This window comes from Ursus maritimus, unplaced genomic scaffold, assembly GCF_017311325.1.
Source record: "Ursus maritimus isolate PB19 unplaced genomic scaffold, ASM1731132v1 scaffold_10, whole genome shotgun sequence".
NCBI classification, from domain to species: Eukaryota; Metazoa; Chordata; class Mammalia; order Carnivora; family Ursidae; genus Ursus; species Ursus maritimus.
Genome location: NW_024423344.1, coordinates 28548888 through 28575480, shown reverse-complemented (window position 1 = coordinate 28575480; position 26593 = coordinate 28548888). Strand labels below are relative to the sequence as shown.

Sequence of the window (26593 nt, the reverse complement as noted above, 5' to 3'; positions counted from 1 at the left end):
TTTTAAAGGGAAGAAATCCGTGAGATAAAGATAAATAAAGCTAACAACACCTACTAGGTAATCAGATAGTGTTCTCAGAACTTCACATGCATTTTTAACAACCACAATTTTTATCTAAATTTTACCAATGAAGAAACTGACACTAAGTTGACACAGGAAGTAGCAGAGACAGGATTTAAAACCAGGCACTCTGCTAACAGAAATGATAAGAAATCATCAATGTTTGCAAATTCTTGTCCTGATATGTTCAATGAAACTTTCAATCAAAGTTTTAATTCGCATAGTACTCGATACCGAATACTTTTTTTCAGAGGCATAATTGTTCATCATATAGTCAAAAAGAATAAAAGGAATAAAGTAATAAAACCAGAATTTAATTTGTTTGATTAAATTAATTTTGTGAAAACACATTTAACATCAAAAGGAAGCTTGCATGATTTTTATTCTCTGTGGTGTCCGTTTCCATCTTCTCAAATGCCCTAAAAAGTTGTTGTATTAAGAAATAAAGCACATTATACATACATATTGCTTGTAACACATTGAAAGATTTCCCTTAGAACGTACCAAGGGAACTGAGTATTTTAGGTTCCTAAAATCACATGCACCATTTTATCGAGACATTTGAGTTACGTGTGAGCAGATACTTAATACATTTTATACCAAGGTGGATTATTTAGAAATATAAGAGTTCACTGGTTCAAAGAGTGCTTTATGAGAGACATAAGCATTTTATCCATGTGGATTTTAAACCTTTTTTATTAAGTTTGTTAACGTTAAATCATCTCCAGTGGTTTTTTTTTTTTTTTTTTTGTCCTTGGATTATCGTTTCCTAATAACATTTACTTACTTTTCTGCTTACTGTTTTCATAAGTTTTTCTTAATATGTATTGCAGAGTTTATGTTGCTGATGTGCCACTTCTTCTAAACCTTAACCTCATCAGGGGAAATGTAATGTAGCTTTTCCTTTCAGATATTTGCTGCACCATCATTTGATGACAAGATCCTGGAAGTCGTTGCGATATTTGATAGCATGCAAATGGCAGTTTCAAGGGTCATTAAACTGCAGCATCATCGAATAGCTCAGGTTTGTTTTCTCTGATCAAACCTGACCGCATGACTGGGGCCACTGGGGAAGCTATTCCAAAGGACTCCTATGCTGTGTACTCATCTATAAAATGCTAACTTTCTTGTCATGTCAGTTGTTACTGTGTCATGACAAGTGGAAAAAGATACATTCCCTTCCACTGAATGGACTAATAGTCAGGGTTCAATGCAGATTGAGAGTCAGTTTCTCAGGACGATTTGTTCTTTAAAAATGACTTGTTTTATTTCAGTGCCGTACGGTAAAAATCACCATATTTGGCGATGAGGGAGTCCCAGTGCAGGTGGATGGTGAAGCATGGGTTCAGCCTCCAGGAATTATCAAAATTGTGCACAAAAACAGAGCTCAGATGCTAACAAGGGACAGGGTATGTAAAAAAAAAATATTTCTTCTAGCTTTTTATCAAGCCTTTTAAAAATATTAAACTGTGGGGGCGCCTGGGTGGCTCAGGGGGTTAAATGTCTGACTCTTGATCTCAGCTCAGGTCCTGAACTCAGGGTTGCGAGATGGAGCCCCGAGTTGGACTCCATGCTAGGCATGGAGTCCACTTTAAAAAAATATTAAGTTGTTATGAAAAATAGAAACCGAGGAAAAATATTTAAATTGTCTCTTAAATCTGACATTTAGGTCATTGTGGCTTTAAATGTGGCCTTAAAATGAACAAGTATTTAGTTTTTTAAAAAGTTAATAGACTAGGGGCCCTTAGGTGGCTCAGTGGGTTAAGTAGCCGACTCTTGATTTCTGCTCAGGTCATGATCTCAAGGTTGTGAGATTGAGCCCCACGTAGCGTTCCACACTGAGCATGGAGCCTGCTTGGGATTCTCTTTCTCTCCCTCTCCCCCTTCGCCCACCCTGGCTCGTATGCACACATGTGTGTACTCTCTCTTAAAAAAAAAAAGTTAATAGACTATATATATTTAAAATTTTTTTTAGTTTTACAGAGAAATTGAGCAGAAAATAGAGAATTTTAATTCTATTCCCACATACCTCCTTCCCTCACTGACATACAGTCCCTTATTATTAACATCTTGTATTAGTGTGGTACATTTATTATAATTGATGAGCCAATATTGATTATTATTAATTAAAAGTCATAGTTTACTCTTCATGTTGTACATTTTATGGTTTTTGAGAAATATATAATCACTTGTATCCACCATTATAGTGTCATACAGGGTAATTTCTCTACCCGAAAAATTCCTGTGCTTCACCTATCCATCACTCCCTCCCTTACCTCAACCCCTGCCTCCATAGTTTTGCCTTTTCCAGACTACATTTTAATTAACGTCACACCTGTAACAAATAAGATTGCCAATATCCACCTTGTCTATTATACACATAAAGTGCGATTGAAACCTAAATTGAAGCTGTCTTTTTAAAAACTTTTCAGTGATACGCTCCTCATCACTGATTACATTACTCATTTGTAATAACACTGGACAACTTTAAAATATCCTTTTTGTAGCTTATGATTTCTTTAATGAAACTTTAGATTAGGAAAAAAGCGGTCGTTTCAAGGTCATTCATGTAACATTTAAATACACACTTATAGGGGTCTCAGAGTTCCAAACTAACAATTCCTTGCAATATTGATTTTAAATAGGCTTTTGAAAGCACTCTGAAATCCTGGGAAGATAAACAGAAGTGTGATTCCGGTAAACCAGTTCTTCGAACCCATTTGTACATTCAGCATGCCGTTGACTTGGCCACAGAAGAGGTGTCCCAGATGCAGCTCTGCTCCCAGGCTGCAGAGGAGCTCATTACTCGGTATGGTGGTCCTGCTTGCTGGAGGCCAGGAGAACCCTGGTCTTGGCCAGTTTTGTTTTGAGTTTTGTTACATAGTTTCGGTTGTTTGGGGGTATCTAAAAGAGATGCATTGACTCTCCTTCCTCATTTGCTGCCTCATTTATGCCTCATTATGCCTCATTTATGCCTCTCCAACACACACACACACACACACACACACACACACACCTGTGTTCTCTGCAGAACAGACCTGGGACTTTCTGAAACCCAGTGGAGAGCTTGCCTAACTTACCCGACCACACGGTGCTCTTTCTCTTATTGCTTATTTCCCCAGTTTTACACAGTCTTTACACTCTACTACTTATGTATATGTTACCTTATAATTATTAATTAAATGCTTCTGGAATGTAGAAGGAAATACAAACATTAACTCTGCTCCCAAGGAAATTTGGGTGGGGGGTAGTGGAGCGGGAAAAGTCTGAGAATCAGTTTCCAAAGGCGTGTCCAGAGATTGGGAGACCACGTAGGAATTCGTTGTAGTAGACAGAAAGGGAAGAGATGAAAACATAAGTTTCAGGAGTATAACACAGATAAAAATCACTATGACCAGGAGTAAACTTTGTGGGGGAAGGGAGGACAACCATGGACAAGTTTCTTATCCCCTCTTCACTTAAATCTTCTCTACCAAATGGAGAGAATAAGAGCTAACTCTGTAAGTCACTGTGAAGGCTAAATGAGACCCACCGTGTAAAGAGCTTACTAGCACATCACGTCCACCGTGTAAAGAGCTTACTAGCACATCACGTCCGGCATATTTAGAGTTCTGTGAATGGTAGCTGTTATATTCTCACCACACCTCATCTGGTCACCGATAAAAATGTCAAAAAAGAAAAGAAGGAAAACCGAGCTCTTTAAATATTTGTTGGAAACCTAGAATGTACTAGATGTTAGAGATATAAGAGAAAAGATATGAACTCCCTACTGCTGGAGACCAACATTCAGAATTAGAATAAAGTGTGATAACTGCAAGATACTGAGTAGCTTAGAAGCAAGGTAAGAGAAAGAGTATGTAGTTAACTAAATGTAAGAACTGTATTATTGTACGTCTCAGCTTCTTATCCACAGAGAGATTCATCTTAGGGTACTATAAACAACTTCTGTGGACTCCAGTTTACAGTGGTTTTTTTTTTTTTTTGCTTCTTTTCCAGCTTTATTGAGGAATAATTGACAAATAAAACCACTTATATATATATACAAGGTGTACACATGATAATTTGATATATGTGTACATTGTAAAACAATTACCATCATCAAGCTAATTAACAAATTATGGAAAAGAGTATGGAGGTTTTTCAGAAAATTAAAAATAGAACTGCAGCATTTTCTTGAAACCAAGATATACTTTCTATATTATCTCCCTTGAAATCAAATATACTTCCTAAATTAACTTCCTGTCAACTAACCAAATAACCTTATCAAAAAAAGGGAAGTGAAGTTTGGCTAGACTTGCTTTTGGTCAACCTAATTTTTTTTTTTTTTTTTTTTTTTGCAAAAGATGAAAATCAGGCTCACTCATCTATTTTCAGAACTTATTCATTCAGTATTCAACAAATAATTTCGCGTCTGTTCTGCCTGCCAACCACCACATTAAGCAGTAGGGATGCCAAAATGGCTGAGTTGTATTCCCTCTTCTTAATTTTGCTGGCAGGATAGTAGGAGGGAAAAGTGTGGCCAGGATGCCATCACAGGGCTCAGGGGGGCTCTGTGGATACACACAGGAGGCCAAGAAAGTAAGGGAGGGCTGCCTGGAAAAAATGATCTCTCAGCCAAGTCTTGATGGAAGAGTAAGAGAAGGAACATTCTAAACATGGGAACAAGCCTGGGCAGAGTCCCAGAGGAGTGTGAGTGAATAGTACTTTTAGGAAAGCTCAAGGAACCGGGGGTGGCATGGTAATGTGAGAGAGTAGGAAACGTGGATGGAGAAGGGAAGAGGGGCCAGATCTTACCAGGACATTTCTGGAAGCAATGCGTAGTATTGTTTGCCAGACAGCAAAGCAAGGTCAGGCTGAACACTCTTGGAATGGTCTTGATAGGGAGCGATGGATTGAGGAAAGAAGAAGAGAGACTTAAGATAGATTATGATCTAAAATTGCTGTATGGCCTGAATTAGGAGACAGGCCGACCCTCAGGTTCTAGTGAATGGCTGGATGGATTGTGGAACCTTTGATGGAACCACAGGATTCAGGAGGGAAAGTAGATTTGAAAGGGAAAATGACAGGGTCCATGTTGGACCTCCAGAATTTAACTACATTAGAAATATCTAGAAGGAGGGGTGCCTGGGTGGCTCAGTCAGTTAGGCCTCTGAGTCTTGGTTTCAGTTCAGATCATGATCCGAGAGTCGTGAGATAGAGCCCCACGTCACACTCCGCGCTCAGCCAGGAGTCTGCTCGAAGATTCTCTCTCTGCCTCTGCACCACCCCCCACTCATGCTCACATACTCTCTCTCATGCTCTCTCTCTCTCAAATAAATAAATACATCTTTAAAGAAAAAAAAAGAAAAATATCTAGGAGGAAATTTTATTAAGCAATTGGAAATTTTGATCTGAAATTGATTATCTCTTTTCCTTTTTTTGAAAATTAGAATAACATTTACCCACCTCCATTCTTCCAATAAATCACCCATTCTTCATGATTTCTCAAGGTTATTAGTAGAGCTATTGCGATGACATTTGCAAATTCCTTTGTGGCTTGGATATCAATTGTATGATCTTTAAGAATTAAGCTCTCTTCCTTTACTCTTGATTCAACAATATAGGCCTAGTCTCTTTTTCTTGTTTTACCCTTTCTAGTGTGAAGATCATTCTCCTTGTAGATGTCAGAAGCAAAAAGGATTTGCACGGTTTTGCCTTCTTGCTCATCTGCAAACTTTACATCATTTTCTAGCAATTGGTGGAACTTTTCCTCTTTTTTCTTCTTTGGCCTTAGTGCCCTCCAGGATCCTGTCTGTTCAGGATATTCTTGAAGGTTTAGATTCCAGAGGACTGTGGCGCAACAGACTTTGAAGCTGATAGACATGGATTCAAATCCCGGCTCTATTACTTAATAGCTTTGTGTACATACCAAATCTCTCCGGCCCTCAAGGTCTGCATCTGTATAATCACAGCTACCTTTCACGTTGTGAATATTAGATTATGCAAAGCACTTAGTGTATAGATGATAAATACGGCAATGTTCTTTCGCCACTCTGTTTTATTTGTTCCTGGGTGACGTTTCAATGAATAAAAGGTTAAGTTTCTGCTCTCTACATTGGGGCCCCATCTCACTTGCCAATGATACTTCAAAATGAAGTGTTGGTATATTTTGTTCTTCCGAATAGTACCTCAATGTGTTTTTATCTGTGACTCTAAGCCTAACTTTTCCTATAAAGATTTTTGGTTTCGCATTCTTCGTTGCAGTGGGATTTGAATTTTATAAATCTACCCTTTGTTATCCCTAATCGAGCTGAACTCATTTAAAAATATTCCCTAATCTTTTTCATTTTGACTTGCCTCATTCTTCCATTTCTACACTTGAGAAAAATCGGCAATGCTCAATTTTTTTGTCGTTCATCTGCCTCATTTTCGCTTTCAGCATCTGTGACGCAGCCACGATCCATTGTCTGTTGGAGCAAGAACTGGCCCATGCTGTGAATGCGTGCTCGCACGCCCTGAATAAAGCCAACCCACGGTTCCCAGAGGTGAGGAGCTAATGGTAAATTCTCATTCCACAGATTGTTATGTATTGCACATATGTTTCGATGCTACCACATGTGCCCTGCCCTTTGAAAAAGCGTTAGACAGTCGATAAGAGTGTCTGCCAGAAGCTTATGATGAATTTGTGGCCACATTTTTCTTTTTCTATTCCTGCCATTTTTCCATTCCATTCTATTCCTTTAAAGTCTCTTCATTTTTCCCCCATTTCTCTTTCAACCACTTGTCGCCTTGCCATCGTCCTTACACTCCCCCTTCGAGCTACCCACCATCCCTTCTTGTTCTTTCTTTCACCTTCTCCCCTGCACCTTGATGTGGGGCAAGCCTACATACCACGCGTTTTATTAGAGGGGTTCATTCATTGTCAAAGCTGCGTGCAGACGTTATCCTCCCTTCATTTTGTTCTTCGAAACTGGTAAAGTGGGTAAACTTCTTAATATAGATGGTGCGATTTTGTAACTTCTCTAATTTTTTTTAATGTAGGTGTTAAAAAAAGAAGGGGAAGAATACAATTCTCTTGAAATGTGGTACATGGTACAAGGCTATAGCATAGAGAAAACTGATAACATTATTTTATTCTTTTAATTATTCAATGAAAGTTACCTAAGTTGATACATAAGTGTTAGTCCTCAGGAGAAAGTCTGAAAAACAGCCTGGTTGGAACTTCTGAGAGTGAAAGTCAGTGGATAGAAGTATGATCTGATAAAGCCCCTCTTAAGGCATCATTTTCCTTGACTGAACTGTTTTGCGGGGACATGTGTATGCTGCGAGCATCCCCGAGTTTGTAAGCAGGAGAGGTGGTCCCAAGTGTGTAACCATAGTCAGTGCATCCATTTGGTTCTGCGATGTAAGGATTAGAAGAAGTAACCATACGAACCATACGAGTGTGAAGTTGTTCAATTATAATAGAATTGGGGTAGAGTTGTACAAGTATGTGTGATGTGAATGGGAAGAATAAAATGTACAGTATTTGCTGATGATTGAATCCCAACTTAATACAGAACTACTTGTCTTTGATGTCTTGTTTTTTTTTCTAGAGTCTTACGAGAGACACTGCCACTGAAATAGCGATCAATGTGAAGGCCCTATATAATGAAACAGAATCTTTGCTAGTGGGCAGGGTTCCTTTGGTAAGGAACAGATGATGGGTAACACGAGAATGACGATCCATGTGCGGGCCTCGGCTTTACTAGGGAGCATGCATTCACTCCTCAGATTCTAACGCAGAAGCAGCCTCCTGGCCTGCATCCGTAGAGCTTCCCTTTTTCCTGGCTTTTGCCTTCAAGAAAATGCCTGTAGAAGTTCCCTCTCACAGAGGCCATCGGGTTTTTATGCAGCAGTACTGTTCTCCCCAGTCGGCTTCGGCTTCGAGAGACTTGAGTCTAGGTACTCATTACTTCCTAACTGCAGAAAAATAGAGGAAATTGTCGGGTTTTGTTCCCAAAATTAACATTTGAAATATGATGGGTATGGTTTTTAGATTCAATTAAAGGGCAGCACTTCCTAGACTTGATGTTTCAAAGACTAAATTCAAGAACTAGCCGTATCTCCAGATTAACTCAGATTGGTGCTGGAAAGGAAGTTTCGGGCAGGTCTGAATCTGACCACAGCCCGTGGACCTCAAGCAGAAGTGCTGGAAGTGCACAGATGTCCTATTTTGTTTGCCCGGAGTCTGCCTTGTCTGCCTTTTTAGTCTCTCACCGATGTCAAACGTTCTAGAATATTGGGTCTTCTCGCCACCTAGTGTTCGACTGTGAATACACAGGCTCTGCTGTAACTGTGTAGAAAGCCTGATGCATTATGATGCATTAGCTGTTTTTTTCCTTCCTTGTCAGGATTCTGATGAACTGACCCGTGATGATCTTAAAACATTTTTCTTGACTATAATTTTATCTCTTGCTTTGGAAAATAGACACTTACATTAAAGTGATAGTAAAAGTCATAGTATCCAACATAGTTATTAGCCAGAGTCTTCTTTTTTCTCTTCTAAAATTAGTCCAGTGAAACCCAGGAGCTGTGGCTTTGGTCCCAATTTTTAGGTGAAGGACATGTGTTTTTTGTCTTATTTGAAATATAAAAGATAACTCCTGACTGACAACAGCTAGAAGCGTAACTTGTTCTGTATTAGCTCTCTACACTGAAAGCGCCCACTGAGTGTTAGTTGGTTAATATTTACCAGTTACATTATGTTTATATAGGAGGACCACCCACACAGACTTTTAATCATTTCGACCTACTTCTGTCACTGTCAAATATGGGTGTTTGGTTTAAAACATATACCAGTGAATCTTTTCAAAACCTTTGACTATATTGACCTCAAAATATGGCGTCAATCATATTCAAGATCAGCTAAGATTTATACTTTATTCTGTTTCTAGAATGGATATGCAATACCATTTTATCAATTTTATAAGGCGTATATTCTTAGACTCAAAGGTAAATTTTACATGACAAGGTGGCGAATCTCCATATTTTTATTAATTACTAGAAATGGTAGATACCTTGAATAACCGAGGAGAAAAAAGAATGACCATAATAAATAACAGTAACAATTTCGCTGAAGTTCCAGTTTAAAATTCTGCAAACCTAGACATAGATCCTCTCCAATCCTCAAGTAATTTATGAAAGGATCGATTCGCTGGAATAGGCCTTAGAAATAATCTAGTCACTTTCTACTATTTATTAAGGAAGAAACTAAGACTCCTACCCTCAGTCAGCCCTCCCGTGGTTGCATAGTTAGTCACAAAGCCAGGACCAGCAGACAGTCACCTCCCTTCCTGTTCTACACATAACAGTGTTTGTTTCACCTTTACTATGGAATTTCTAAGTACTTTTTAATAGCTGCCTCGAATAAGTGGATAATAAGTGACTGGTTAAATTCTCTTTAAGGTTTCCAAACCCTCTTCCAGATTTCAAACCATGGAGCGTTTTGCTTTGGCCCTGATTTTTACAATAGCTTTTCTTCACAAATTTTTCTGAGATACATGGGGGTTTTTTTCCCCTTAAAGTTATTATTTTAATTCTCCAGGAGATTTCTGTGCCAAGCAGTTCTTATGATGTGACATGTTTTTGAACAATTTTTAAAAGAGTGTTATTTGCTTACATAGCAGCCTCTGGAAATGGGAAGGATTTTTGCCGAAAAGAAGTAGAATAGGGAGATTACTTACTAGCAACCAGATGGAGTGGGTGGATGGATGCACGGATCGGAAGGGACGGAGAGAGGGAAGAATTTACCCAAAAAAATAATAATAATAACAATAAAATAAAACCACCAAAAGCTATACTTTTTTTCTGTGACGTTATTAAAGTCACAGTAGCCACTTATGATTACCTTTGGGAAGTACGGATAAATCTAACCAGATTTTTTTAAATGAGTTCAATGTAAAATAATCTTTTTTTTTCTATATTCCTTTATCATACCAACAACAATGACCTAGCCTAAGCCTAAATAAGAGATGAGGATGTTCGTTGTCAAAGTAAAATGAATTTCTTCCGTTGGAGATCGGTCACTGAGCCTTGTTTTATTTTGTGGTTTTCAATCCGCTGACAAACAGCAGTTAGAGTCCCCGCACGAGGAGCGCGTGTCTGACGCTTTGCACTGTGTGGAGGTGGAGCTGCAGAAGTTAACGGAGATCCCTTGGCTTTACTACATCTTACACCCAAACGAAGATGAGGTACGTGACATGCGGCCCGTTTCTTCATATGTGTAGACTTCAGGACGGTAGAATTTGAACCCGTCTTTTGAAAAAGAGATATTCAAGGGAGAAGAAATTTTGAGTACTACTGTCACATGTGCTGCCCTTGAACAAGTGAGCAAAGGCTTTTATGGGAACGGAGGGATCTTGCAGGAATCAGGACATTTTCAGGAGTACGTGGCATCATGCTGTTTAATTTTTAACAAGTCACCACTTCAACAGTGTGTTGTGTTTATAACCTATTCCTGTGTTGGCTTTAAGATCGCAGTGAGTTTTTCTTCTCTTCGTGTCCTGAGCAAATTCTTTCTTGCCCCACTCGACCAGGAGCCCCCCATGGATTGCACCAAGAGAAACAGCCGAAGCACAGTCTTTCGTATCGTGCCAAAATTTAAAAAGGAAAAGGTTCAGAAGCAGAAGACAAGTTCACAGCCTGGTAGGTGATCCGCCCCGGAAGGGAAAGTATAACACTGTGGAAAAGATAACTTATTAAAGTGATGTCATCGAGGTGATAAAAATGTTCTGGAATTATTTGTGGTGACCCCTGCAACATTATGAAGGTACTAAATGCCACTGAATTGTACGCCATAGAACGGTTAAAATGGTGAATTTTATTTTATGTTCATTTTACCACAATAAAGCAAATCATATCACACCTAAAGTAAGTCCCCCAAACAGTACGAGTCTGTGGCAGGGAAGCACACAAGAAAATGAGGTGGTTGCTGATTTGCTTCTACTCTGTTCCGTGGACGTCGGTGCCTCTGTTTAGATGGTCCTGTGTCTTGCCTAACAACCATTCAAGGCATCGGTGTATAACTTGTTTTTCTTCTTCAAATTTCGAAGTCTAGATCCCTTTGATTAATGGAATGTAGAAAGTGTCATTTACTCCTTTAATTTGCTAAATAGATTTTCCACCTAAAGTTACGCATGCATTGTCTTTCTCCTGTTCCAAGGACTTATGCACCGTTTCAGGCCCTCAGTCATGACAGTCTACGGTGACACTTGCATTCTCAAGCGAAGATTCAACTGTCTGTGGTGGTGTTTGTCCCGCTGCCTTTCCCCCTAGAAATTAATTCTAATGCTGCCGTGGTGCTGAGGCACCTCCAAGCTCTGTGTAGACGGCAGTAGGGCCCTTTCACAACCAGATCATTTTATGATCCTTCCAAGTGAGCTGTCTCCTTTTAAAAAGTGATATATGACCTGGTTTTTGACAATTGTAGAGCAGCTCTTGAAGGGCATTTTAAAACCAAATATGGCAAATAAATAAATTTGAATTAAGCTAATCAATGCCAAATGAAATGTACAAACTAATGATGATACGTATTGAAAAATAACAGTCCAACTCATCTTAACAGTATTGACAGTTTTCAGAGGACATTAATGTGAGCTAACAACACATTTAGTGCTATCATTGTCAATAATTACAATTACGAATAGTAATAATATCGATAAAGGTTCATTTGAATTCAGCCAGACCTGGAGCCGACGTCTGTGTAAAACTCAGAAGCCCATGTCAAGTTTTCAGTTTTCATTAGCACTTGTAGCTAATTCAATTATAACTAGTTTCATATACGGTCTTAAGGAAATCATCAGAGTTTATTTGGATCTTGGACTACGGATCCTAATCCTGAGAAATACATCTTTTATTTAGATTGTGTGGTTTGGGTGGCTTGGAGGGGAAATTGACTAAAGCTAAAGACGCTGGTGCACAACAGTGAATGTCTTTGCACAGTCAGATCTCTGTGTTGAGCGAGAGTCTGTAACCTGCATGGGGGAACACGCGAAATTGGAGTTTTGTCGAAACAACACCTTTAACCTTTCCCTTTGCTAGCACTGCCGCTGTACTCTGTTTTGCATCTTCTTTGGCCAATCTTTGCTTTGTAATGCATTGAGCATGTAGAAATTAAGGGGGTTTTGCTCTTAACTTTGGTAGTTCAAAAGTGGGGCACAGAGGAAGTTGCTGCTTGGCTGGATCTGCTCAATTTGGGAGAGTACAAAGAAATCTTCATCCGTCATGACATCAGAGGGGCTGAACTTTTGCATCTGGAAAGGCGAGATCTTAAGGTATTTCCTTTGTGCTACTCTTCTGCTTTTGAAAATTTCCCGGCAAAACAGAATCCTCTCTCCTGCACTTCCTTTGTTATATGCTTATAGCTTGGCTCATGTCCTGCAAACATGCAGTAATCTAATATGCATTGTCCTGTGGTCGGAGTTCCATGTATGCTTTTTAAACAAGAATGTCAGCAATATTGTCCTGTCAAGTATCATTCTCTGATTATTATAGCTAAAGCTTAGCATGAAGTTAATAATTTTTTTCTCTGCATCCGTTGGTATGGCTGTCCTCTGCTAATATTTCCAAATAGCTCATGTTTTCATCAGCTCTTTTTATTGAATCAGCATGAAAGGTGATCACTGTTGCTGAAAATGACTAAAATCTAATGAAAGGTTAACAACTAAAAATTCGTTCAAAATACCAATAACAAAGTCTTCCTAATATGTGGAACTAGATAAGAAACTTACAGCCATGGCGTCTGAGAGTCCTATGATTTTGTTGTGTTTCTGACTGCCCTTTTCAGAGCTCACGTGAACAACTAGACCAGTAAATTCAAATACCCTCTCTGTGACTTTCTGTTATGATGGTATTATTCTCAAAAAGAAATTTATTATTTTCTTTAGTAATGAAGTAAAAATGACGCTTCACTTTTGCTAGAATGCAGCTTGGAGCCTATTGGTCGTTTATTTCAGAGAAAAAATCATGAGTTCATGGTTTGCAGCAATTCTCTTTTATTTTTTGGGTGGAGACTGGGCGTGGCCGAAGTAGACTGTTCTATCTCAAGGTTACGAGGAGAGTTTTGTCAAGTTGGATTTTCTTACCAAACACAGCCATTTAAAAATTCCAAGATTGAGTAATAAGCAAGTGACAAAGCCTTTAACATATGTCGGAGTGATCTCTTTCCTGTAGACCAAGTTCCGAATTGCATAGGATTAAGATACAGTGAATTCCTAACAAATTCATGAACTGTTGTGCCTTTATCTACGAATATGTTAGCAGAGATCTTTGAACAAGTAGTGGATAAGATGTAGTATTCTGTAAAGCAGAGGCATACAGGTTTAGCACATGAAAAGTGGACACCACATCTACCTAAACATCTTTAACCCGAGTAATAAAATAATAGATTAGTCAATTACCACAATTGAAAGTCCCAAATCTGGAAAATAGCAAAATACACGGGGTTAGAGTTCTTAGAGTAAAGGTTGACTTCAACACTTGGAATGAGTGCACAAAAAAATAAACGTAGGGGATCGTTATGTTCAACATATTTATGCAGCTTCTTATATCCTTGGCAGGCAGGAATATTTATTGAATAGCTACTGATTGATATATTATGCCAGCCTTTCTAGGAGCTTCTATTTCATTTACCATGAATAAGCATAAATTCAAGGAAAAGACTGAATGTATGTGTATATATAAATATGTATGTATATGATATATATGTACATGCAACCCTAAACATACAAATACACACACACAAGGAGTAAAGCACATATTTGCAGAATGGAAAAACAAAGCTCATACGCATACGCGTTCAAGGGTAGAGTGATAGGACTTGGCTGGAAGAAAGTATGAGTAAAAAGGAAACGGTTAAGAATTATTTTTGTAAACTTTCTCTTCAGCTTTATAGTGGGACTTTTTGTTCTGCTTTGTTTTTATTTTTAATGCAAATTACATCCTTTCCCTTAAAACTTTTCTTTCAGAAATTTGCATTGACATAGCCCTTTTTAACTCTTTTAGTTCTAAACCGGGGTATGGGGGAATGGAAAAAAGGAAAATAATTTTTTGGAAAGAGCCTGCCTATGGAACAAAGCCATGAAGGCAGCAAATGAGCTCCCCTTGCTCTCTGATTGTAGCTGTGAAGGGGCTACAATCAGAGGCCAGCAAACTCTTCAGAATAAAGTCTTTAAGTATTGCTAAAGGATCACCTAACTCCCTGGGTGATCTTATCCGTTCCCATTGCTGCCAATATGGGCCATGATTATGTCCGTGGTTCACAGGTCTTTACCTCTAGCCCTGACCACATTTGGGAGCTTTAGGATTTCATCACCAACTCTACTTGATAGTTGCCTATCACACGGGGGAAACCCAAACCTCTGTTCTGCTGATATCTTAGTAAAATCACCCCTTTCCCTCCAGGCACTTGAGATGGAGAAGCCCATGGTCATACTCAGCACCTTCCTCTTCCTTATCCTTGTCCCCTACCTCATTAAGCCCATCACCGAGCCAGGTTTCTGAACCCCATCCATTTTCTCTTTCTGCTTTCCACACTCCTACTGCATGCTAGGGCACCGCTCGCCTGTGTGAGGCCAGAGTTCCTAACTGGCCTTTCTGCTGCTATCCTTGCTCTCTATAGCCCATTACCCATACTGCAACCAGAGTGATCTCTTAGCATCAGATAGATCACCTTTCAGTGACTTCACACTTCTACTGGAATAAAGACTCTCATCTTTGCGAGGTCTACAAGATTCTGCCCATTTATGGAACCTGCTGTGGAATCACTGGTCCCTCATTGGGCTGTACCCCATCCGCCCTGGCCATATTCCATTTGCTTAAAAATACTAGACTCTTCCTCACCTTTAGAGGTGCACCCTACTACGGTATGCGTCTCCCACTACCCGTCACCTGGTTAACTTCTGCTCAGATCTTGGCTTAGGTGTTACTTTCTTATCAGCAAGACAACTAGAGGTAGCAATGCGACAGTGTGAAGGTGGGAAAGGAAAAAAATTTCTAAGGTGCTTTAGGAAATAAATAAACTGATTGCATTATTCTCCCTCCAGGAAGACAGTAGGCAAAAGTGAGGGGCACCAAAGACAATGGCAAAGACGCAATGGTTTTGTTTGTGTGGTTGGCTTTGGGTTTTTTTTTCCATTTGGAAAGTTGCATATGCGTGGTTAGAAAGATAACTGAATATCTACAAAGCATTTTAATGCAAAATTAAACCTGTTCATCCAAAGAAAGAAAAAGCCCATAATAAAGAATATGATAAAAATAAATTAAGAAAGATATAACAGATGTCACGGCATAACTTTATCACAGCCTAACTCCGAGAAGACATGAAGGTATTGAACTCAAGATAAAGAAAATATAGCAAGAAGTTAGTATAATTCCGTGGAAAACATTCATCGCATTCCACCACAATGGTAATTCTGAGTATAGTCTACTTGTCCCAAAGAAGTTTTCATTCTTGAAAATACAACGTGCATATGGCCTGAAATAAAATATTTAATATTAAATGTATTTCTTAATCAGATAATTGTGTTATCACAAAGCTGAAAGAATATTAAAGTATCCCACTCAAATCATAGAATGTAAATGCAACTGTAAATGCATTTATATTTCAGAGTTAGGTAGCAGGTGCTGACTATCTTTCTTTAAGATTTGGCCTTGCTTTTAAGTTTACTATGTTAGCATACACTCAGGAAACATACAGTTGCCTTAAGACTGGTTATGAATGACCTGGTGTCCTATGAGAATATATTTTTAGGCTCAGTTGCATATTGAAAAAGTGTGACCCAGAAATTATCTCAGGCTTGACAAGAGCACTTGCTGTAGAGAGAGTATTTTCCAGAAATATTCAAAATTGTCAGTAGAAAAAAAGAATTGTCAGCAGCATCACTGCTATAGAATTCAAAGAGCCCATAAAGTATATGGAAGAGAGAGCACGTGTGTGTGCGCGTGCTTACAATCATCTCATCTATTTCATTTAAAGCTTAAAAATAAATAATGCTCTTAGCTTATGAAATAGAATGGATATTTGGAATCTTTATCATCTCAGACACATAATTTTGTGGTACCTTATAATCCTGTTTTCGAAGCTGCTTTGGAAGTCATCTTTTTACTAATTTTCAAATATTTCAAGCCCTCTGTTTTTTATCCAGAATTGGTTTGACTTCACATGTTAGCCAATTGATTGTGCCCATTACACTTAAAGAAGCGATAGGGTTCAGAGGCCTTCACCCTTTCTTTTAGTTTCTCTGGTAGTGAATATCATGGCTGTCTTCTATGCATTACCTTGATTCCTGCAACAAGTATTTATTGGCCGAGTGCCTGCTGTGCGCTATACGTTCTGGAATCACCCTCCATTTCTGAAAGCTACATATTGAGTTCTTGGCCCTTTAAAGGAAGACAGTTCTGTAAGAAACAAGGAGGGTTCTGAGGGAAAGGAGCCACAGGTATTCCGAGGAAAAGCATCGACCCACAGATAGCTATGTTGAAGTAATTTTTTATACTTCTGCTTTACAAAGTAGAAGGAATATTGAAACGGTCCACTCAAATCGAAGACTCTAAATGTAACCGTAAATGCATTTACATTCCAGATTTAGGTGGAGGCCACTGATCTCTGTCTTTAGGATTAGGCTTTACTTTTAAGTTTACTATTTTAGGAAGGAAGTGTATGGTTACCTTAAGACTACTTGCGGCTTGCCCTGATGTCTCACGTCACGTTTCTCAGAAATCCCAAAAGGACCTGTGTTTTAAAAAAGAAGAAAAAGGAGAAACTAATTTTGACTCTTGAAGAACCGCCATTGTGTACAATTTCTGAGAATGCCACATTTAAGAGTTTGTGGAGGATGTGATTTTTTTTTTTTAACTGGTTGGTAATTTTTCAATGTCAGGTTAGTTTTGCTTTATGAACTGATTTTCGTAGCTTATACTTCCTAAGTCATTGAATATAAACTAAACTAAATGAACTGAATACTAATTATACTATTTGCTAGTGAAAATTTTAATTTCCAGTTTTTTCTTGGCAGTAAACGTCTTTCTTTTCCTTCTCTTTCTTTCTACCTTTTCTTTTTTCTTTTTTCTTTTTTTTTTTTTAGGACCTGGGGATAACGAAAGTGGGTCATATGAAGCGAATTCTCCAGGGAATTAAAGAGCTTGGAAGGAGCACTCCCCAGTCTGAGGTGTAATCATACTGGTGCTATTCCTTGGAAGGGATGGAATTGCTACTTAATACAAAGCTCTTAGAAGCACTTGCCTGTTTCTGTACTTTTCTGCCTAGAAAAGCGAGCACCACGGAAGCACCTCTATGGCTTGATATTTTGCTGTGGGTAAAAATTTTCATTTGAGGTATTAGAAAATATTTTTGTGCCAAAAAAAATACATTCCACAAAGCCATTTTCTTGACGTGTTCCAATATGCTCATTTTACTAAGAAGGTAGGAAGAGCCTGAGAAAATTGCATTGTCTGAAAGGTGGAAACATTGACTGTCCTTAAACCTGGTCAGATGGAATGTTCTTACTATGTGGCTAAAACTTCTTAGGTTTCATTATTGGAGGCATTGGCTTCTTCCTTAAAATCATTGGTTAGGAGACTAAGATATAAATTAGGTTGTGTTTTGAATGTGAGATGGGTGTCACCTCAGATTCCTAGCATTCAGTGGTCTGAGAATATGGTTGAAACCTCTCAAATATTACGAATGAATGCAAATCTTAATGCACGACATTCCTGCCTGAATGGTCTTTCTTTTTCTTGCATGTCACATGTAATATCATAAAACTTAGCTTTCACGTCAGTTTTAATGTAATTTAATTTATTACTACCGAACTTACCTTTCTGTTGTTGGTTCAAGGCACTTTTCTGTTCTTTGATGTGGGATTTTGGATAAATATTCTGTATGTAAGAATTTGTGAACATGTGTCTGTGCCATAATCAACAAATGATATACATTTTATGCAAGCCAATTTGATGTCACTCTGTTATCAACAGTAGACATACACATTAAGAAAACCTCGTTTATTTTTATAAAATTACGTGTTCTGTTGCCGAACAAAACTTACTATAGCTTCCCAAACCAAAATTCCCACATTTTGTTATTTTTTTTTTGTTTTCATTTAGTATTTATTTAATACTCTGTTTGCATTTATAATACAGTGGGCTGTTGACATCCAGGAGTTTCCCCAAGGTCTCAACTGGGATCTGTATACTGATTGGTCACCCAGACTTACCCACTATCTAGAGTGACTACTGACACAACTTCTCAACAAGAGATTTAAATTTTTGGATTTTTTCTGAAGGGCTTTATATTATTATTATTATCTCACTTAATTCTTGTATCAGGTAGATATTATTTTCCTTTTTCTAAACCACTATACTTCAGTGTAGCTTATTAGGAGTCAACATTACAAGTACCAAATCTTTGAAAGCCAAAGTCATACGTGTCAAAAAGTCACAAAAATATCCTTAAACAATATTTCTTTAGACATTCTATACCAAAAATTAATTATAATATTTAAAAATCTTCTATATAAGAGAAGAAAACAGGGTATTGACCCAGTGGTGACAATTTTCATGAAGTAGCCTTCTAATTAGGTGCTCAATAGATGTGCATACACACACATATACACATGCACTTCTACGTGTCTATACACATATACATGCACATTCACACTTACATGTGCGTACTCTTGAAATATACTCTCCTTGATATTTTCTAGACAATTATTTACCAAATGAGAAATATTAGTGGGAAAGCATTTAAAATGAACATTGTCAGACATATAATTTAATTATAGCAAAAGAGGTCGAATATTTGATACTTTATTCTTATTTATCAGTTGGGTATTTAACTACTAGGAAAATCACAAAATTTGGATATCTTAAAAATAAATGAGCCTGATGGGTTCCTGACCAAATGTGTCTGACTATATATTTTACGTGTCTAAGTTGTGAATAAATAGAAATTTTCCAAAGGGAATTATATCAAGTAGCTTAAACGAGTCAAAAGCTACTCACTTAATATTGTAATGTTACCCACACTTAGGAAATCAAAGGGCTTCTTTGATAGTCCTCACCTCCCCAGCCTGCAAGGTGTCCCGCTTTTCCAGGCATTTCCCTGTGAAATTAAGATAGAGAGGCCAGCGTCTTGGAACTCAACTGTGAGATCGCAGGTCCCTGTCCAGCCTCACCAAAAAAAGAAAGGTAGGAGCAAAGAGGCAAGGAGATATTGATTTTTCTTCACCCAAAATACCCCTCTGCCACTAGTAAGGATTTAAGCTCTTACATGTTCAGAATTTGTAAATTTTTTGTTAGATGTCGATCTTTTTACTCATAGGTAGTAACTCTTATCTATGCTGTAAAGCCTCCATTAATGGATTCCTTAGTTAACTAGAATTTTCTTGCAGATGGCTTTTGGATGAGGGAAATCCTTCAAAATGACAATTTTGGCATTCGTTGTTGTCGTTGTGAAATAAGAGCAATTATTCCTGTATGCTTCACCCGTGCATGGCTGTGTAGCACCCAAATGACCTTACTCACATCTGTTTGCCCAGATGGTGTCTTCAGAGCCTCCTCAGGCCCCTGTCAGCGGAGGAGCCAGCTTCTTATAGTAGATGGGGCTACTATATATATACTATATATAATAAAAAGTAGGAAGAGCTGCTCTCTGGAATCTGATCACAATCAGGGGAGTGCAGGTGGGACCTCGGTACCTTGATCCATTCATAAGCTGAGGTGAGAAGCTTAAACCTGCTCCCAATTGCCAGCTGTAATTGCACCCATTCCTCCCCGCTAGGCTCTCCCACACCTGGATAATTTGGGAGGGGTGAAGGGGAATCACAGCCCAGCCAACATCCATTCCCTTCCAGTCTTCTTTACCTAAGGAAGAACTTGCTTTATTTACATATATATACATATATATACATATGTATATGTATATATATGTATTTTTTTAAAGATTTTATTTTTAAGTAATCTCCACACCGAATGTGGGGCTTGAACTCACAACCCGAAGACCAAGAATCTTATGCTCTACTGACTGAGCCAGCCAGGAGTCCCAGAACTTGATTTTCAAGAAGGAAAGGGACGGGGTCAGAGCTAAGTAAAAATTTAAAGTACTACATTTTTCCCTTCTGTGTTACTCCACCTCCCTTTCTGAGTTCCCTCCTTCCCACCTCCTGGCTTCCATCTCCCACGTGGCTAGTACTGTGATGGCTGCTCAAATCCTCACTGCCTGTGCTGCCCTTTCTTCATCAACTCTCCCGCTACAAAGTGACGCCTTTCACCTCTCCCCACTTAAGTGCCCATTATGGGTCAACTAAGCAAAGTGTTAGGAAGAAAACAATTTAAAGAAACTAATTTTACAGTTTGTATTTTATAAAAGGCAACCTGCTAATCTAAATAAATTGGTGGGTTAGATAATTTGGGGACTGTGATATAGATTGCTCTGGCTGAGAAGAAATGACCTGTGAATGTCTAGACCTGTGCTGTCCAACATTGTAGGGACTCCTCACATGTGGCTGTTTAAATTTACATTGATTTAATTAGAAAGTTAGCTTCTCAAGTGCACGAGCCACATTTCAAGCGCTCAGTAATTATAGTAGACAGTACAGATGTTGAACATTTCCGTCCTGGACGGCACTGGTCTAGATCATTGTACTCAAATGTGGTCCATGGACCAGAAGCATCCATACCACCCGGGCGCTTATAGAAATGCAGAATCTCAGGTCCACTCCAGACCTACCAAATTTCAATCTTCCTTTTAAACAAGATTTGTCAGTGACTAGCATTGGCCTAGCCACATTTTATCCCTCCCAGATATTAGGGATTGGAGTTCTTCAAAAAGCCCTCAGAATAGCTCATTCCCCAACCCACCACTTCCTAGAAATCTCAGAAATGAGCTTTAACTCATTCATCACCCTCACTGAGTTTTCTTCTCAATGCTTATTCCTAACTCTGGTTCTAGATAAACCCTGCTTACCCAGGGGTTATATTTTGGTAGCTAAGATAAAACAGGAGATTGGCTGACCAACGCAGCTGGCCTCTCTCCAGCTCCCCACCTCATATCGAAGTCACTAACAATCCACACTTGCTCAATTTCTTGCTCATGTGACATTCTCATTTGTTCACAACTTAAGTCACAGGGAACATTTCAAAAGAATATGTACTGAGATAAGTAAAGACCGGGTCAGTCTCCTACAACTTGTACATTTCACTTTCTCTTATCACTAGATTATCTTGTTGACATAGTTCATGCTTGAGAATACAAACAGCACACACACATGAAATGAATCACTAGGCATGGAAAAAAAAAGAACCAAAATGACTCCAAGTAAACTGAATGTGTTATTAAAGCCCTCAAAGAAGGCGTGTTTTGCTGGACTTTGTTTTTCTTATTATGCCAACTTATCTTGATTTTTCAGATAGTTAATAATTCCTTAAAGTAGTGCCTGCAGTATATCATATTTTTGATCCTAAATACAAATTATTTAATTCTATAATAAGGTCTTTCCCAATGATTTATTGTCACTACTTCACTTAACCCTTTTTACATACTGATACCATTTACCAAAACATTACTGCCTGGAGATTCTTTAGCTAATTTTAAGGAATAAAGAGGACACTACTTTAGTCCTAATAGACATTATTTTTAACAGGATTCAAGAAAGAAAATATTCATGCAAAGCTATGACTTAGAAAATTACGGTGGAAACCTGTATATACATCATTTCTAGAGTAAATCATCTATTCTCTCAGGCTGGGCTGACAACACAATGGATTTCCATGTTATATAGATGCGAAATCTTCAAGGATATAGATTTTCACTAAGCTCCATAAACATTACATCTCTCATCCTTGACGTTTAGGATCTCTCCTGCCCTCTCCCTGAAGAATGAACTCATCCTGCATTTTCCAGATGCAAGTCGGGTAAAACAATGGGTTCAGAGTTTGATAATAATACAAGTGGCAGTTCTAAAACCAAGTTTTAAAAATCAGTTGGAAGATTCTTCAAATACTAACTATTGGTCAATGGAATAACCTCCCTGGCAGTTCCCATGGGGCTTGGCAGCCATGTGTCTCCCTCTCCGGCTTGCCCTCGCCAAGTGCCATGGGGCCTAGGACTTGTTTGTCTCTGCTGGGCATCTCCCCGGCGACTTCGGTGTGGCAGTCTGTGTCAGATGGTGATATGATGCCTTTGCAGTAGGATGCCTTCCTAAAAAAACAACCAAAACTTTAAAAAGGCAATGATTATTAGTTTTTTAATACCCAAAGCATTCTTTACCTTTATATTGCTTCTTTTTATTATTCTCTCCAAATTTCGTTTAGAGACATTTCTGTTAGCAGAAAAAACTATAAAGGTTTATCATTACAGAGAATAGAGAGATAAAAGACAGCTGGACTGTACCTATTTGTATACTTCTTTCGGTTATTTTCAGGAAAATAAGTTTAATAGTAACTGAAACTGCACTAAACTCAGTAACAATGTTTAAGATAAAAACCCATATTACTACTATAGATGAACAGACTGATTCTCCTTATGTAACTAAGATATTCTATGTACACTTATTTATATCTTCTCTCTTAATTTTTGATGCACATCCAAGCTTATGTTGGAAGAACAGAAACCAAGCCACTACTTAAAAGCTATAAAAGCTCCACATAAAATATTTCATTTTAGCTACAAGTTATTCATTGCATAGGAATTTATAAATAGTCTGGATATTTCATAGGAACTGCATTTCAAGAGTAAATTAACCATATCTAAAAGAACATAGGGATACTTTTAAAATGCATTAAGATAAGTTCCATATTCAGTTGATGATGTCATTGAAGTAGGATAATGCAGTTAGATAAACAAGCTAAAAAGAATATATTTTGTGGTCCTTACTGTTTGCACTATTGTTTACCACAGCTTAGCCATATCTATTTGTATATTCTAAGTATTAAGCTGATATGTGGCTAAAGATTTCTTACAGTTCTGGTAACTGGTAACTAGTGCTGTGAAAGATTTTGGTATTGTAACTTTCCCAGTTTTGTGAGTTATATATTGTATATTGAGATGACTAATAAATTGGAGTAATATATTTATGTAAGCTGGGAAAATATGATAATTATTTTCAAATCTTCAAGTAAGTTGTATGGAATTTGTTTCTTCCTCTCAAGTGAGATAAAAGTCTCACTTTTATGTTAAAATGTCTATTTATACAACAGGTTTCTCCTTTTACTGGGTTTGTTAATTTTCTTATTCAAATTTTTCTTATCTTTTGATACCAAAATAATTATCATGCTGGTTATTCAAACTGCCAAGATGTATTTTAGTTTGCAGGAATTTTGGCAGACAAAATATTTAATAACAAACCAGCTTTGTATATTTTGTGGCTCTGGGGGCAAGAATTTTACCTTTGAATCTATGTGAGGCAGTGCTGATAGTAACAAAGTCAATGATAAGACAGTATTACCTGTGACGATCATCAGAAGGTTTTCTCAAGTTGTATAAATCAGTGCATTTATTTATTATGTTGTGAAATTTAATCTTTATACAAAATGCATATTCTAGCTCTTTTCTTTGTTACTGCTGTTGCTTAGAGTGTAATACGTCTGTTAATGATTTACTTACGTACTTGAAGTACTCATTTCTGTCAAACAGATGCCCAATGTTTTTCCTTGTTAAAAAAAATGGTATCTTTTTTACCATCATCGATAACTAAATAGTAATAGGGATTTGTTAAAAAATAACTTGCATATTTAAAATAAATATGGAAAAGGGCATAGAGCCAAAATGAAATCACCAATATTAAGAATTTAATGTAACCAAGGGATTCACTGTGCTATATTTTCTCAATATATATTTTATCTCCAAGTCAGAACTTTTTTCTATGATAAACTTTGTTTTTCTTGTAAAAGAGATCTCCGCAATTGTATGCCAATATAACACTCAACTGAACACTGAGATTCTTAAACCCCAAAAATATCACCTACTTTAGGGGCCAGCTTTAGATTCCAGGATGTGTATTTTTAATGCATGTTTGCGTTTGACTGGCCTACTTTACAGATAGTAACCTTGATGGATGATGCTTCGTTTGTTTCTGTAAATTAAGTCATGGGATTTTAATGGAGTTCCAAGTTACTTTTGTTTAAAAAAGTATTTTTTGTTCAACTCCTTAAAAAACTAGAGATTTAAAACAAAATGGCATAACCTACCACAGAGAACAAAATTATGTGTTTTTGAGGAAGAAGAAAAATGTTCTGACTTAATGTGAGGCATTGCTGTGTACCAAAGAAATCGATTTAATAAGCCCTTAATTCAACCATTTTATTGTTTTACAGTGTGAACAAAAGGTGAATTATGAACTGTTTAAGAACTAGAGTAGGAGTTTAAGAATTAATTTACTATAATTTTAAAGAGAGTTTTGTGTTAATTTTACTGTTGCACAATTATTAAAGGCAGGAAAAATATATGAGAAACATACTGAAATACGGAAACATTATAAAGGAAAGGAGCTTGAGCTGGTAATGTGGCAAAGATTTGGAAGTGAATAGTTGGAACATAGATGTCTTCCACCTTATATTATAGAAACGCAGAACATGTGTGAGACGTATGGTAGGCACAATACCACAAAAAACAAAAAAGTCATGCCGGTCAAGTCTCAGATTGGATCTTTGTGGTATCAGACTAGCCAGTGAGCTCAGGGCGCTCATTCTACGGTTGCAGTTAGAAGTCAATGAAGCAGGTCGTTTGGATGACGTCATCATTTGTGTTTAGTACATGACACAAAGGTCTGTGCTTTGTCAACTTCGTGATGGACAGAGGGAGGACGAGTCAGAAGGACTTAGCTAGTTCCTATGGAAGAGTACCGGCAAGTGTGGATCACACGGTACCGTGCAGACTAAAGAGATCTGCAGGAACTTGCTAAGCCTTGAGGTTTGTTCACAGTGATAGATTTTCCTTTCATTTGAAACAATGAAAGATTGTCAACATTTACAATATTTATAAATAGCTGAATTAGATGATTCTGGAGTTGGACATGTAGTTTAGATTTCTTTGCTTCTGTGACTGACTCTGGCACTGGCTCACTGTGTCTTTTCTACAAACTGTATGTTTTGGTGTTTCAACTGTCCCAATGAGAAATGGCACGCAATATTATCAATTATAAGTATGTCGTAATTTTTCTTTTACAGCAGAAATTATGAAAGTGTGAATCACACTTAAATTTACCGATTCTTTCCTGCTGTCGTTTGATATACAAAGAAAGACTTCCAAAACCATAGCACGAAAATTCAAAGTCCAAACTAATATCCCTGATGTTCAGTTTGAAAGGAGAGTGAGGTTACATAATACTATCTGTACCGGAGGAGGTTATGGGTATTTTCATCTATGTACTACAGGCTCGTATTATTCATTCACTCCCACTTCTAAAATCTTCAGAAATTTAGAGTAATTTTGTTTTTTCTACACTCACCCCAAACAACCATTAATAGTAGCATATAGATACATTTAAAAAAAAAAATCATGATCTTCATGTCTTTTCTTAGATTAACTCCCCAAAGAGGAAAATGTCTCCTTCAATCAGTGGTTACAAAAATGAAATAACGGGACTTTAATTTGTTTAATCCCGTGATGTGACTTACTCCCTGTGCTAAGTGAATCCTGAGTGCTCGCCCTGCTGTTTGATCTGAGGCTGGATCACTAGCTTCATTGCCTGGCTGTGGAATGATGCTCCCTCATGCGAAGGACCTTCCCTACTTCCTGTAAAGAAACTAAACTAGAGATTGTTGTCATTGTTACCGTAACGGAAATCCGAGTACAGTTAGGGGGAAAAATTAGAATAGCCTTGTTAAAATCATTAAATATAGGTGAGGGTAAACGAATATTGACTTTTATTTTTACCTGACTTTTGAATTCGGTCACTGATATTTAAAAATTTTGTTCCTCCATCTGGCATTTATAATGGCATACTATGATAACTTGGAGCTCCTCCTATCCCCTCCCCCTAAAAATGTTGACATGATGAGCAGGTGTAAGCTGCATGATAGAAGGAAAAGCTGGAATCAGAACTCCTCTGCATGGGATTTTGATCCGTCTTAATGATACAACCTAGTTTGCAAGAAGACGGGTCTCTAAATGGTGATCCCAGAAGGATTTGGTACGGTGACAGGAAGAAATTCTTTTTCTGGGTATTTGCTTCTCACGATGACCTGGTATACAGATGACCCTCGTATAATTAAAGTAATTATAACTTTTATTAGAACCTACCGTGTTTACAAATCTCAGTTGTGCAGCAGCTTTTAATCTACATAATGATGAGGTGGGGAGAATTGCAAACTTGAGCAGCTCTTTTGTTTCCTCTCCTTCTTCTACTTGAAAAGCTTTCAGAAAGCTTTGGAGAGATGACACAGTTTTCATAGCGACATGACGTGGTTATGTCTCTGCCAAGAAACTCATAAACTGAAATATGGAACAAACCCGTTGCTTCACCCCAGTCTTGGTTTTGGGTTGTATAAGCAAAAGCATTTCATACATTCAAGTTTTCTC

The 26593-nt window shown here is 37.8% G+C and overlaps 1 protein-coding gene across 2 annotated transcripts in view; it reads left to right on the top strand.

The window, feature by feature from the left end:
* DGKH (diacylglycerol kinase eta) overlaps positions 1-17460 on the top strand; it is a 148768-nt gene extending 131308 nt beyond the window's left edge. Inside the window, exons 22-30 of one of the 2 annotated variants that reach the window (XM_040623167.1) lie at positions 971-1084; positions 1335-1469; positions 2706-2869; positions 6479-6584; positions 7635-7727; positions 10152-10271; positions 10617-10725; positions 12223-12353; positions 17163-17460. In XM_040623167.1, the coding sequence (XP_040479101.1) occupies positions 971-1084; positions 1335-1469; positions 2706-2869; positions 6479-6584; positions 7635-7727; positions 10152-10271; positions 10617-10725; positions 12223-12353; positions 17163-17252 (1062 nt within the window). In that variant the 3' untranslated portion in view covers positions 17253-17460. The remainder of the gene's footprint in view (positions 1-970; positions 1085-1334; positions 1470-2705; positions 2870-6478; positions 6585-7634; positions 7728-10151; positions 10272-10616; positions 10726-12222; positions 12354-17162) is intronic. The other variant, XM_040623164.1, reaches the window with a different exon arrangement.
* Positions 17461-26593: the final 9133 nt, after the last annotated feature.